The sequence below is a fragment of the Enhydra lutris genome, unplaced genomic scaffold (genome assembly GCF_002288905.1).
Source record: "Enhydra lutris kenyoni isolate GAN:26980312 unplaced genomic scaffold, ASM228890v2 scaffoldscaffold5, whole genome shotgun sequence".
Taxonomy (NCBI): Eukaryota; Metazoa; Chordata; class Mammalia; order Carnivora; family Mustelidae; genus Enhydra; species Enhydra lutris.
Window position 1 is genome coordinate 33426776 of NW_019154089.1, and position 14967 is coordinate 33441742.

A 14967-nucleotide genomic window follows, 5' to 3' on the forward strand; every position below is an offset into this window, starting at 1 on the left:
TTATAATAATGAAAGTGACGGTAATGATAATAAGAACAGCCACCACCTTTCCACCTACCCAAATGTCTAGCGCATTCTAGATGCTTATTAAATCTTTGGTGCACAAATGAAGGAATAGACTCAATGTTTAATATTTTGGAATATGTCCTTCCAGTCTTTTATAAAATCATATGAATTATTTATGGAATATGTATATTATATATATTATATAGTAGTTGCCCCTTATTTACGGGTGATATGTTCCAAGCTGTGAGATGATAAAATGCCTCTGTGGTGAGATGAGGTGAGATGAGGTGAATGATATAGACACTGTGATGTAGCATTAGGCTGCTATTGACCTTATGACAACACCTCAGAAAGAGGATCATTTGTTTCCAGACTGTGGATGACCACAGGTACCTGAAACCTTAGATAAGGGGGACTGCTGAATATAGTATACTACTTATAAAATATATATTATTATGTGTTGTAATTTGGGAAGAGCATATAAGGAAAGTGAAATGATAGTGTAAAAAAATACATATTTATTTAGCCACACAAAACATTGAACTTTACGCAAGAACTGTGTAGTCTTTTCTCTTAGGTTCTTGGAGTAAATGGGGCAGAAATTGTCATAAATTTATTTTTAATCTCCAAAACTTGGTACATAGAAGGTATTCAAAAAATGTTTGCAAATGAATGAATATTTCAGAGTTGGTGTGTATGTGTGTGGGTAGTTTCATCTGAATTTTTTTTCTCTGTGTTTTGGTAATGTATAATGTACGTATGTCATATACCCTTATGATCTAGGCTCCGTGGTACTGTGTAAATCTATCTTTCTAGGCTTATGAAAGATAGATTTACACAGTACCACGGAGACTAGATCATCTTTTCATCATTCTCCCTGTATATTAACTACTGTTATTTGCCGATATTCCATGTCTGTCCATTCCATTCACACTTCTTCCCATGTGTCGTTTCCACACTTTTGAATTTTCTCGTTGGCACCTTCACCTGTCAAAATCCCAAGTGCCCTTCAAGGCAGGTGTTGCAAACTCACATGTATACTTGGGCCAATCAGGTAACAAATGAACCAAGTAGGTTTAGGTGGAGATTACAGAGAACTAGAGAACATTATCCTGTCTAAAAAGGCCCAGCAACTCTTTGGTTTGAGCTGATTATTATCATGTTAAAAGTGGGCCCAGTGTTACCAGATATTTCAACTTTACTAGAGAAGTTGAAAATCTGTATTTATGTATGAAGTCTGATTTTTAAAATTTTTTATTTTTAGGATTTTATTTATTTGAGAGAGAGACAGAGAAAGCATGAGTGGAGAGACGGGTAGAGGGACAAGGAGAAGCAGACTTTCCACGGAGCAGGGAGCCAGATGCCGTGCTTGATCCCAGGACCCTGAGATCATGACCTGAGCCGAAGGCAGTTGCTCAACTGACTGAGCCACCCAGTCGCCCCTAAAGTCTGATTTTTAAATGTTAGCAAATAATATAAAAGTTTGAACACTGCGCAGGCCAAAGAACATTTAAAGCCTGGATTTAGCAGTCATGTTCTCAGTTTATGGCCATGATTTTTTGCTATTTCAGATACTTTGTGCATGAATCATATTCTCTGATTCCAGCAGACTTCTTCTTCTCTGTTCTTTTAGCATTTTATATATACCTCACTTATAATGCTGTTTCTAAGGTGCCTTTTGTTTTTGTTTTTGTTTTGTTTTGAGAGGGAGAGAAGTAGGGGGAGAGGCGGAGGCAGGGGTGGGAGAGAGAGAATCCTAAGCAGGTTCCATACCCAGCATGGAGTCTGACGCGGGGCTTGCTCTCAAAACCCTGAGATCATGACCTGAGTGGACATCAAGAGTCAGATGCTTAACTGACTGAGCTACCTCAGTGCACCTGTTGAGCTGCCTTAGTTCCTTTTTTTTTTTTTTTTTTTTTTTGAGCTGCCTTAGTTCTTAATATGTCTTTCTCTTCTGTACACTGGAAACATTTGATATACTGGGATAAAATACATGCTTATGTATACCTGAGTCTTTGGTATATATGCATTTATTTCTCCTTTGGTTATCTTTATTTCTCCTCTACTTGGTTATTTTAGAAACCAGCATCTGCTTCTTGTAAAAACACCAGTGATATCTTGGCTTTAATTGCTAAAGAGCTGTACTTATGGAAGGGACTGAATTGGTTAGCATTGCTACTCAAAAGCTGGTTTGATTTAGATTCTATCTGATGGCTTAAATTTTAAAATTTAATTTATAAATTGAGATAAAAGTAATGACTAAGATTTTTTTAATAACAGTCAATAAAAGGAAAAATTGATAAATTGGACCTCATTGAAATGAAAAACTTTTGCTCTGTTAAGAAGATGAAAAGATAAGCTATAGGCTGGGATAAAATGTTTGCATACTACGTATCTGACAAAGGACTTGAATCTAGACTATATAAAGAGCTCTCAAAACAGGAAAAAAAAAACCAACAAAGAAAATGAGCAAAAGATTCAAATAGGGATTTCACTGAAAGGGATATACAGGTGGCAAGCACATGAGAAGATGTTATATATCATCAGCCATTATAAAAATACAGTTTAAAGCCACAGCGAGATTATTACAGAATAGCTCAAAAAAGGAAAAAAAAAACACCACCAAATGGTGGTGTGAATGCTGAGAAACTTGATCACTCATACTTCACTGATGGTGATGTAAAATGGAAAGAGTAGCAGTTCTTAAAAAACGGAATAAGTAATTAACATGATCCAGAAGCTACACTCTTGGTCATTTATTTCATAGAAATGAAAGCTTATGTGCCAACAAAAACCCGTATATTAATGTTCATAGCCATTTTATTTGTAATAGTTCCAAACTGGGAACAGCCGAGATGTCCTTCAGTGTGTAAGTGGTAAAACAAATACATCCAATCCAAGGGCTACTGCTCAGCAAAAAAAGGAAGAAACTATTGATAAAAAAACTTGGATGGATCTTGAGGGACTTATGCTGAGTGAAAACAGTTGATCTCAAAAGGTTACATACTGTATGAATCCATTTATATAACATCTTGTATGGAGATGGAGAGCAGATTAGTGGTTGCTGTGTGGTGGTAGTTGGGAGGTGGGTGGGGAGATATGGCTGAAAAAGGACAACACAAGGGATCCTTGTGATTAAACTCTTCTGTCTCCTGAGTGTGGTGATGGTCACACAAATCTATATGTATGATAAAATTTCATAGAGCTAAATACCCACACCTGAGCACCTGTAAAACTAATGAAATCTGAAGAAGTTAATGGATTGTATCAAGTTCCTGGTTGTCATATTACACAGTGGTTACAAAGTCATGGTGGAAGATATACAGATCTGTCTATATTTCTTACACCTGCATGTGACTGTAGGATAATCTCAAAAAGCTTAAACAAATAACCTCCACCAAAAAAGCCTATAAGATTAATTTTTTTCTTTGACTTTTATTTTACAGGCAATGATCTAATCATGTCAGAGAAAGATGATACTGAGACTCCAGTGATAACTGAAGCAACCTCCACCCTTGAAGATGGGAACTGTGAGCCAGCCAAGAATTCTGAGTCTGTTGACCAAAGTGCCAGGCCAGAGAATAAATCAGAACCTGTAGCTATCACTCGGAAAAGACCAGAGTCCAAACCTTCCAGTGACCTTGAGACTTCAGAAGTTCTCCCTGTTGAGGCATCACAGGCTGTAGGCAAAGTAGAGTATCTGTTAAAACACTGGGATTAAAAGTTAAGGTTAAAAGGCAGTTGGAACCAAAACCAATTTAGGATTGTATCTGTTTCCTTTAAAAGCTGTAAAAAATTTTATCAGTTTTATAAACGACTTTATGAGTAGTTGCCTTTGCTATATGGTGCTTAAATGCAGGTGACATAACATCTGTCAGTCAAGCAATACAATTCTTTAGCTTAATGATATGTATTTCTTCACCTGTACTAGGGGCTAATAATTAAGATACCTTGTCTGTGCACTCTCTTACTCTCTACTTTTCTGCTTTTCTGTTGCCTTTTGTTTTTCTACCTACGGGGAAGAATAGGAGACTGTTTCCAAAGATGTACCTCAGACTGGATGGGGATATTGGGGCAGCTGGGGCAAGTCCTTACTTTCTTCAGCCTCAGCTACAGTAGCTACAGTAGGTAAGATCATTTGTCATTTTATTGATTTTTGTGTGGATGTTGCTACATATCTGTGTTAAAAATGACTTTGTTAATAATTCTTCTTCCATGTTTACTTAAGGGTTTTATAGTTTGAGAATTCATTAGGAATGATGGTCTGGTTTATATACCTGGAGTTTGCAGCATTTTCTCATTAGCATTTCTTATTAGAGTTTCTCATTTTCTCATTAATGAGAAATTGTTAATATAAAACTATTGTTTGGTGATAAAGCAAGTTTGTTGGGTTTTTTGTTTGTTTTATTTTTTGGTAAGATTACACTCCCAAACATTAGGTATGTATGGTCAGAATAACATGTCTGTGAGCCTAGTGATTTTAAAAATCTACAGGATTGTTTTGGTTTGTTTCTTCAGTTTTGGTGGCTAATAGTAATATTCAAATGTAAAAATGTAAACATTTTTCTCATTAGGACAAGGTATTTCAAATGTTATTGAGAAGGCAGAGACTTCTCTTGGAATTCCTAGTCCCAGTGAAATTTCAACTGAAGTCCAGTATGCAGCAGGTCAGTATGTGGAAACATTAAGATCTAGAATTTTGGGTCAAAATGGAACAGTTCAGCTCATTTTTCAGTATATATTTAATGAGTGTCTGATATTCAGGGCATCATGGGACTGGTGAGAAAGGAATTTGGAATCTTTGACTAACAGGGGTCTGTGTCCTTTAGCCACTTTAGTCATCTATGAAGTGGGATATCTATGTCAAAATACTGTTACAAACATTAAATAAGGCCATGAAAGTAGAATATAACAATTTCCTAGTGTTGTGTTGGCATCAATGAGTAAGAACTCAAGAAGAATTAACTGAATTTGACTCCATTGTGACACGAAAAAATATTCTAACATGTTTAATTTTGGGGGTTTATTTTTTTGTGTGTTTGGATTTTTATAAGGTGAAATTTAATTTAATTTTTTTTTCTTTTCTTTCTTTATTTATTTGACGGAGAGCGAGAGAGATCACAAATAGGCCAAGAGGTAGGCAGAGAGAGGGGGGAAGCAGGCTCCCTGCTGAGCAGAGAGTCCGACACGGGGCTCAATCTCAGGACCCTGAGATCATGACCTGAGCCGTAAGCAGAGGCTTAACCCACTGAGCCACCAGGCATCCCAAAATTTAATTTTAGATATCTGCTTTGATCAGTGTGCTCTTACTTAAGCCACAGAAGACAGAATTATAACCAGGAATCAAGGTGGCCTGGGACAGAAAACAGGAAACTTTTCAGGCCCTGATTTTGCTTTCTCCATCACTCAGGGGCTTTATTGTCTCTCACTCTTGTTTCTCTTTGATCGTCTCATTTTTTTCTCCAATAAGCATAATTTTCTGGGATAAAATTTTAAATAGGCCATATTTTAAAAAGTCAGATTTATTGATTTTACAATTTGTATGTGTAATTGAATGTAATTTATATGTAAATGTATAATTTATATACAGTAACGCTTATTCTTTTTAGGTATACAGTTCATGTGTTTCAATGAACATACAGTCTTGTTTACACAGTATAATCACAGTCCATTGTGATTATACAGTAAAGAATATATCCTATATGTGTATTGATAATCAAAATATAAGGATATTTTCATCACCCCCCGAAAGACTACTCATGCCCCTTTGAGGTCACTCCCATCACTTACTCTCAGTTTTTGGCAACTGTATTCTATTCTATTTTCTGCCTGAATTTGACTTTGTGCAGAAGATCACATTCATGGAAACATACAGTATAAAATGTATTGTTACATATATCAGTAATTGTTCAAACAACTGGATTTCATTTTTGAAATGAAAATGAAAAAAGCTATGTTTTGGGTAGATAGTTTAAAATAATAAAACAAAAAGGGCTAAGGTTACCCTGTGTATAGGAAGCAGGGTCTAGTTTTTAAAATTTCACATAGATGCTGATAAAGCAATACTATTTATGGACCATTCCTTCATGTTTACACATCCCTTTCCTCCTGTAGGAGAGACAAACGCCAAAGAGAATGCAAACTCCTTCCCATTGACTGGGCCATTTGGTGTATTCTCAACCATCTCTACTGCTGTTCAGACCACAGTGAGTAAAATGCATGGTGGACTGTACCCCTTTGTGAATAATAATGTTTTTTGTTTTTTGTTTTACCTCTTCCTTTTTTTCTTGAAAAGCCATGAGGACTGATTACTATTATGGGAGTCCAAATTGCTGAAGATAGATCACTTTGACCTTAGGGGAAGAGTGAGAGCTCCTTGAAAACTTTCTTTAAAGAAGTAGAGAGCAGAAGGTGAAGAGTAACAGAGAGGCAATGTACATAATAATTTATGGAATATGAATTCTGTGTTTGGTGGCCTAGAAAATGTTCCTACTTTACAAAATATTTTTCCCCATAATTGCATAACTATAGATGATTAGAAACATTTTTAAAGGATTTTATAGGAAATATAATGTCTCTTAATGAGAATAGATAACTAGTACTTCTTAATTTTAATCTCTTGAAGTAAAAGATATATACAGGAAAGTGAAGTCATAAGTATTCAGTTTGAATTTTTACAACGTTTACAACGTGAACACACTTAGACTAAAATTCCAACATGATGGTATATCATAGGTTTTCCATCTGTACCCTCTTCCAGCCATCTGCTTCTTCCTTTTGCCCATCAGAATAACCACAATCCTGACTTCTACCATCATAGATTAATTTTGCCTACTTTTAAACTTGACATAAATGGAATCATACGATAAGGTACCTTATTGTGTTTGGCTTCTTTTACTCAACATTATGTTTGTATGATTTCTCCATCCTGTAGTCTGTGTGGTATATTCCATTTTCTTTGCCATATTCCATTATATGACTATGTAACATTTATTTACTCCATGGTTGGTGAGTACTGGGGTTGTTTCCAGTTTTTAGCTTTTACAACTAGGACTGCCATGAACATTTTGTATATCTTTTGATGAGCCTCTGTACACATTTCTGTTGAGTATGCAACCATGTATAGAGTTGCTGGGTCATAAGGATATTCATATGGTAGTAGATACTGACATACAGTTCTCCAGAATGTTTGAACCTGTTTATAGTCCTACAAACAGTGGATGATTGTTTTAATTGCTCCACATTCTTGCCATTGCTTGGTGTTGTTAGCCACTATTTTATATAATCAAAACATGCATATGTCTTTTTTCAGTATTACTGTAATGAATTTAATTACTGAATGTAATTATTGCATGTGTTTCCTAGGGAAAGAGTGTGATCAGTGGAGGTTTGGATGCCTTAGAATTCATTGGGAAAAAGACAATGGATGTAATAGCAGAAGGGGATCCTGGATTTAAAAGAACGAAGGGTCTGATGAACCGGAATTCTACATTGTCTCAGGTATTGTTTGTCTTTACCCATTTACTTTATGTTTCTGTTTTGATCTGTATTTTTGCCTGTAGTAGACCTTGTTAATAATGCCTTTTGAAAAATTTTCAATATTTTTATTAAGGCTTTTTTGGGGTGGGAGTGTGACTGATGAGAGCTTTAGTGTTTAGAAAAATGCCCAGTTCTTTTTTTCCTCCTCTTTCTTTTCTGTGAGAGGCTCCTATCAGTGCAGTAGAAGGCAACAAGCCCTTTCAGAGTTGTTGAGTACATTAATGTTTAAAGCACTTTCCATCCGGTTCCTTGGGTGTTATTTATTCTGTCCAAGATTGAATTATGTGTGACCATTTTTTCCCCAGCAGTTCCTTAGCCTATCAGGTTTGAATTGCCATGCCAGGAATGAAAGGGCACTGCTCTGTCCTGTTACCATCTCAGCTTTGCTTCCTTCAGCTCTCAGAGCTCACCCTTGAGCTCCCATTACTTGCTGCAGGGTAAGCCTACACCTTTTTTTCAGGTTTTACGAGAGGCAAAGGAGAAAGAAGAGCTGTGGACCTCCAATGATGTTGCCTTGGAAACGGACAAGAAAACTCATTATGGGCTCCTCTTTGATGAATTTCAAGGCCTTTCGCATCTGGAAGCTCTGGAGATGCTTTCCCGAGAAAGCGAAATAAAGGTAATTCCAAATCGAGAATTTCAATTGGATGGCCTCCAAACAAAGGAGTGCTGCATAGTTTCTTTTGTACAGTTGGAAGATGAAATGTATTTCACATGGAGGCTGGAGACTCTTGGAAAATACTACACCACGACAAACAAATGTTTGAACTAATTACTAGGAATAGAATGAGTCAGGTGTTATTTCTTTTAATTTAAATAGAAAAGGATAAGGGAACCAAGAGATTTTTTTTTTTTTTAAAGATTTTATTTATTTATCTGACACAGAGAGAGAGATCACAAGTAGGCAAAGAGAGAGAGAGAGAGAGGAGGAAGCAGGCTCCCTGTTGAGCAGACAGCCTGATGTGGGGCTTGATCCCAGGACCCTGAGATCATGACCTGAGCAGAAGGCAGAGGCTTTAACCCACTGAGCCACCCAGGCGCCCCAGAACCAAGAGATCTTAATAGCACATCTGTGTTTTCCCTTTGCCTTGGTCTTTTTTTTTTTTTATAGTCTCTCTGGCTTAAGCTGCCAATTTGGATACAGTTACCTGTTAGTTTTTAATTGATTCAAGACTGTTTAACTTCCCCCTAATTTCTTAGCCATTGTTAAGCACAAATAATTCCTGGATGTTTCTGGTTTTTATTTTTATTTTTATTTATTTATTTATTTTTAAAAGATTTTATTTATTTATTTGACAGAGATCACAAGTAGGCAGAGAAGCAGACAGAGAGAGAGGAGGAAGCAGGCTTCCTACCGAGCAGAGAGCCCGATGCAGGACTCGATCCCAGGACCCTGAGATCATGACCTTAGTCGAAGGCAGAGGCTTTAACCCACTGAGCCACCCAGGCGCCCCTGTTTCTAGTTTTTAATTTTTTTTTTTTTAAGTATAAATTCTCCCTATCTTCCTATAATGACTAACCTCTTATATAAAGATTCTTAAGGAATAGTTTGTATTGACTGGTGAGCTCATAATTTTTATTTTAATTTCGTCTCTAGCCTCTTCTCCATTTGAAAAAATTTTTTTCTTTTGTACTCTCACAACTTTTTATTATTGTATATCCATTCAGGTGAAATCTATTCTTAATTCTCTAAGTGGAGAAGAATTAGAGACTCTAAAACTTGAATTGGAGCAACTCAAGGAAGCATTTTCCCTAGCAGAGTTCTGTGAGGAAGAGGAAGAAGAGAAAAAAGGTAATATGAAAATCCAGTATTTGAGTGGAAAGGATGTTAAATGTTTATATGCAGTGTATTGCCCTTGAAACTAATTATTTTCTCTTTAATTAACTAGTCTGATTTTATTTTTTTGCTCTCTTGCCCCTGACTAGGTATTTGTATGAGCAGTTGGTCTTAAGTGCATATCTTTGCCCCACTCCTCCCTTCTGCCCCCCAAACTGAGACTTCTCCAGGTCTCATCTTGCAACTCACAAAACTGTCTGCTTTTTTTGCTTAGAGAATCGCCCTTGTTAGATTCCTGCCTCAGTCTGGCTGGTCATCCCTGTGAGCTTTTATATCCCTAGAAACTGGTCCTGTGCCTCTCTGACTCCTATGATCCCTGTCCTCATCTTGAATTCAGCAATGCAGGGTGGCAGTTATCCAAAATGTGGGTGATGATTTGTCCTTTTATTTTCCAAAGCTTTTTTTTAATGCCATATTCTTAGTATCTGCATACTCCTAAAAATATTAGTAACTACTCATTTTTGCAAAATTATCAGGAAACAAGGTCATTTACATAAGGCATAATTTCTAGTCAACTGAATCTTAAGCTTTTGAGAGTTGTTTTATTTTAAAGTTTAGCTGGAAATATTTCTAATATGTATTACACATTTTTTTAGTAGAATCTAAGGAGTACAGTTTTTTGCCTTTTTTTTGATGAAATGATCAGTTACAAACATTAAAAGTAAAAAAAAAAAAAAAAAAACACCAAAACCAACATTAAAAATGGCTAGAAAAATTCTTTCAGGGTCCATCAAGTTGTATGAGTCAATCACCCATATGGTAGATTAAGTTAGTGGTTTAAAAAGTGTGGTCTGCAGATTCTTGTGTTCCCAGGATCTTTGCAGGGAATCCATGAGTCAAAACTCTTTGCATCATAATACCAAAATGTCTTTTTCTTTTTTAAAAATGTGTTATTTTGACATTCACATTGATGGTGCAAAAAACAGTGGTGAGTAGAATTACTGGTATCTTAACACAGATAAGACAGTGATACCAAATTGTGCTAATACTGTATTTTCACTCCCAGGCATTCATAGTAAATACATAAATAAATTAAATATTTTTATTTTTTTAAAAGATTTTATTTATTTATTTGACAGACAGAGATTACAAGTAGGCAGAGAGGCAGGCAGAGAGAGAGGAGGAAGCAGGCTCTCCGAGGAGCAGAGAGCCCGATGTGGGGCTCGATCCCAGGACCCTGGGATCATGACCTGAGCCGAAGGCAGAGGCTTTAACCCACTGAGCCACCCAGGCGCCCTAAATTAAATATTTTTAAAGTGCCAGTTTCATTTAAGCTTGTCCTTATGAAACAGTAACAGTGATTTATCTCACTGAGTCTTGACCCTTGAGTACACTTATTTTTCATATTTGTGTGATGCATACTGAAATTGTCTCAAGGAAAAGCACTGTTATTTCAGTTGTAAGCGCAAGTACCTGTTTTTTCATGGGACACTATTTTTATTTAAAAAGATTGCAGCCACACAGACTCTTCCGAGCAGGCTATTTGGTAAACAGTTTCTTTTCTTTTTTTTTTTTTTTTTAAAGATTTTATTTATTTATTTGTCAGAGAGAGAAAGGGAGAGAGAGCAAGCACAGGCAGACAGAATGGCAGGCAGAGGCAGAGGGAGAAGCAGGCTCCCCGATGAGCAAGGAGCCCGATGTGGGACTTGATCCCAGGACGCTGGGATCATGACCTGAGCCGAAGGCAGCTGCTTAACCAACTGAGCCACCCAGGCGTCCCTGGTAAACAGTTTCTTGAAAATGAATGAAATGAGCCTTCACTTGAAGGAAAAATATTTGTGAATAGTAAAATTTAAATTAACCTAAAGTTAGAATTTTGGAAAACTTAACGTTTGTTGCTGTGGTGAGCTTGACAGCTTCCCAGTGCTTACAGATTTTTTTGATGAAATTGGTGGTCATAGTAACAAATTTGATCTCCTAGGTGTATTTAAATGTGTTGGCATTTAGAAGATTTGCATAATTCAGAGAACCAGTATTTTCCAGATGACTAATGAGTGGTGTTGCAAAGTCATGCCTGGGCAAAAAATAGACCAGTAGATTTTAATTTAATGTAACAAAATTTCATTATGCAATTTCAGGCTCTACATTATAAACAGCCTTTAAGACTATTTGTTGAGTTTTGGTGTGGTATTAAAGAATATCCACAATTGGGGCGCCTGGGTGGCTCAGTGGGTTAAGGCCTCTGCCTTCGGCTCGGGTCGTGATCCCAGGGTCCTGGGATCGAGCCCCGCATCGGGCTCTCCGCTCAGCGGGGAGCCTGCTTCCTCCTCTCTCTCTGCCTGCCTCTCTGCCTCCTTGTGACTTCTGTCAAATAAATAAGTAAATCTTTAAAAAAAAAAAAAAAAGAATATCCACAATTATCTGCAAAGGCAATTAAGGTTGTTCTCCTCTTTCCAACTATGTGAGCTTGAATTCTTCATGTACTCAAAACAACATATCACAACAGGGTGAAAGTAAAAGCAGATAAAAGAATCCAGCTGTCTCTAAGCTAGGCTAAAGAGATTTGCAGAGATATAAAACAGTGGCATTCATCTCACTAAATTTTTTTCTTTTTTGGAAAGTATAGTTTTTCTTAAAAATTATGTCAAGTGTATTTAAGGAATTCAAACATTTCAGTTTTAATTTTTAATATGATAAGTGTTGACAGATATGTAACTTACATTAAAAAAGACTCTTGGGGGTTCTCAAAAAGTTTTAAGAATGTAAAGGGGTCCTGAGATCAAAGTGTTTTTGAGAGCTGCTATATTAAATTATCCTAAACTGGGGCACCTGGGTGGCTCAGAGGGCTAAGCCGCTGCCTTCAGCTCAGGTCATGATCTCAGGGTCCTGGGATCAAGCCCCACATCGGGCTCTGCTCAGCAAGGGGCCTGCTTCCTCCTCTCTCTCTGCCTGCCTGCTTGTGATCTCTCTCTCTCTGCCAAATAAATAAATAAAATCTTTTAAAAAAATAAAAATAAAAAAATAAATTATCCTAAACTGCTATGCTTTTAGAGATGTTTCTGTTATTTTTCAGAATTGTGCATCTTTATGTTCTGTGCATTTATCTGTCCATCTTTTAATTCTCTTCACTTTCAGTGAGATTGCTTCTAATATCCTCTGAATCTCATTTTCTATCTTTAATCTGCTTTGGGTGGAAAACCAGTTAATCTAGTCTTACTCAAGTTGTATATTAAAAGGACCCTTTGACTGAAGAGTCTTAAGGCCTTTCTTTGAGAGAAGGAAGTGAAGTAGAATGTATGGATTTTATACTAAGAGATACTTCCTCTTTTTTGTTCCCATCTGTGTTTTGTACTGCATTCTAAGAGGTCACATTGCCTGGTTATATAACACCTTGCTATATATTCTATGTAAAGATACTGGTCCTGATATAAAATGGCTCTTGAATAAAAGTTTTTAAACTTACCTAAAGTATTGATTAGACAGTATAGCATGGTGGATGAAAGGATGGGTTTTGGAGTTAGACCTGGGTTCAAAATCAAGATCTGCTGTTTCCTAAGTCATGTGACCTTGGACAATTACTTAACACTGAAATTCTGTTTTCTCATCTGTAAGAAGATGCTAATCCCTCTCAGGTTGGTATAAGGACTAAATAAAATATTTAAGGTCTGACACATGGTAAGCACTTAACAGATGGTGGCTGCTATTTTCATTATCAGGGTGGCATAAGTAAATAAAGATCTGTGCTTAGCAGGAAATCCATAAATTAATTTTTATTTACTTAAGTTGCTCCATTGTTCCTAACTAAACCCAAGTGTGGCAGTCTCCAGTTATTTATAAACTTAATTTATTTGTGCATAATACCATTAACAGTATTTGTTCAATTTAGTCAACATCTGGCTTTGCATAGTAATCAGAAATCCTGATCTTTAAGTACCATTCTGAGGACTCTAAGGCGTTTCTGAAAAGAAGGATTTGTGTCTTTGACGTTTTTCTCCCCTACCTGTTTGTCAGAGATAGAGGGCTCTGAAAAGAGAGCACTACAGTGCTGCACACTACCCTCCCCAACAGTTTTTCCCCAGGGATTTTGGGTGAAAATGCAACACTGACCTTGGTATTACATCTCAATGAAAATGTAAAAAAAAAAAAAAAAAAAAAGGCTGTGGTATCAAAGGGGAGAGGAAACCATAGAAGATGGAGACCCCAGCCTCTTCTGAGTCCCACCAAAGCACTAGCCATGCCTCCTTTCCATCCTCACACTTTTTTTTCCCCCTCACTTTTTTTTTTTTTTAAAGATTTTATTTATTTATTTGACAGAGATCACAAGTAGGCAGAGAAGCAGGCAGAGAGAGAGGAAGAAGCAGGCTTCCCGCTAAGCAGAGAGCCCGATGCGGGGCTCATGACCTGAGCCAAAGGCAGAGGCTTTAACCCACTGAGCCACCCAGGTGCCCCTCCCTCACTTTTTAAAAAAGATTTATTTGTCAGAACGAGGGGGAGAGAGAGAGAGAGAGAGAGAGAGAGCACATAAGCATAAGCAGGGGGAGTGGCAGGCAGAGGGAGAAGCAGACTCCCTGCTGAGCAGGGAGCCCAATGCTGGACTTGATCCCAGAACCCTGGGATCATGACCTGAGCCGAAGACAGACATTCAACCAGCTGAGCCACCCAGGCATCCCTCATCCTTACACTTTTATCTTAACGCAGCAACTACTTTTTATATTTAGGTCTGTGGGGAGTACATGACAGGCTCTCCAAACATTTTTTGATCAACCTTAGCAGTAAAAGTTTTTTTGAGTACTTAGATTTAATGTATGTACATTTGGTGTTTATAAATTATATATATGCACTGCTGTAATAATATATTACTTATGTTCTAAAGTATACCCTAAAATAGAAGTTTTTAAAGGAGGAGACAAATGTCTACAAATAAAATGTTCTGTTTCCCCCCCAGTACTTTATTGGATTATTTTGTGAACCCCTTGGGGTACATAGATCCCAGTATAGATTCAGATACTCCCTTGCTCCCAAATAATTTGGAAGTTTTGCTAGGAAAACAAAATGCCTGTTAGATTTTAGATTTTTAGGCAGTAGAATTTGATTAGGTGTTGCTAAGAGGAGTGATATAGGTTACAGCTATAGTATTTAGAAGACCAACTTTTCCCAACCCTTTTATAATGAGGATCACCAAACCATTTGAATTCTGTCTTGAACACCATGAGAGAAGGGAAAAGGGATAGCAAATGGAGAGGGAAGAACAAAGACGGAATTTTTTTCCTAAGGGTTTTGGGGAGAAAACAGGTATGAAGAAGTAATTACCCTGGTAAACCATAAACTGGTGATTAAGAAATACTTGTATGGATTATAAGTGCTAGAAGATTTCTATATACAAGAGTTCTCCCTACATTGTACAGTTAAGAGCAGCTTTGGTCTGAGGAAATTAAGATTTAGATGAGTAGAAAGGAAAACAGCATTTCTTGCCATTTGTTTGGATGTGGGTTTTTTTTTTTGTTGTTGTTGTTTTTTTATCTTGACTCACCTATTTACCTGTATGTTTCTCAAATATAAGCATTATATGTTTCCCATCATCTCTTAGGCTTCTTCTCTTCTCTTCTCTTCTCTTCTCTTCTCTTCTCTTCTCTTCTCTTCTCTTC

The 14967-nt window shown here is 36.9% G+C and overlaps 1 protein-coding gene across 3 annotated transcripts in view; it reads left to right on the forward strand.

Annotated features, from left to right (window-relative positions):
- Window positions 1-14967, forward strand: part of LOC111140934 (family with sequence similarity 114 member A2) — a 34278-nt gene that overhangs the window by 945 nt on the left and 18366 nt on the right. For 2 of the 3 annotated variants that reach the window (XM_022493201.1, XM_022493200.1), the window contains exons 2-8: window positions 3453-3697; window positions 4035-4134; window positions 4581-4673; window positions 6121-6212; window positions 7372-7506; window positions 8006-8164; window positions 9214-9337. In XM_022493201.1, the coding sequence (XP_022348909.1) occupies window positions 3467-3697; window positions 4035-4134; window positions 4581-4673; window positions 6121-6212; window positions 7372-7506; window positions 8006-8164; window positions 9214-9337 (934 nt within the window). In that variant the 5' untranslated portion in view covers window positions 3453-3466. Of the gene's footprint in view, window positions 1-3452; window positions 3698-4034; window positions 4135-4580; window positions 4674-6120; window positions 6213-7371; window positions 7507-8005; window positions 8165-9213; window positions 9338-14967 lie in introns of those variants that run through there. The other variant, XM_022493202.1, reaches the window with a different exon arrangement.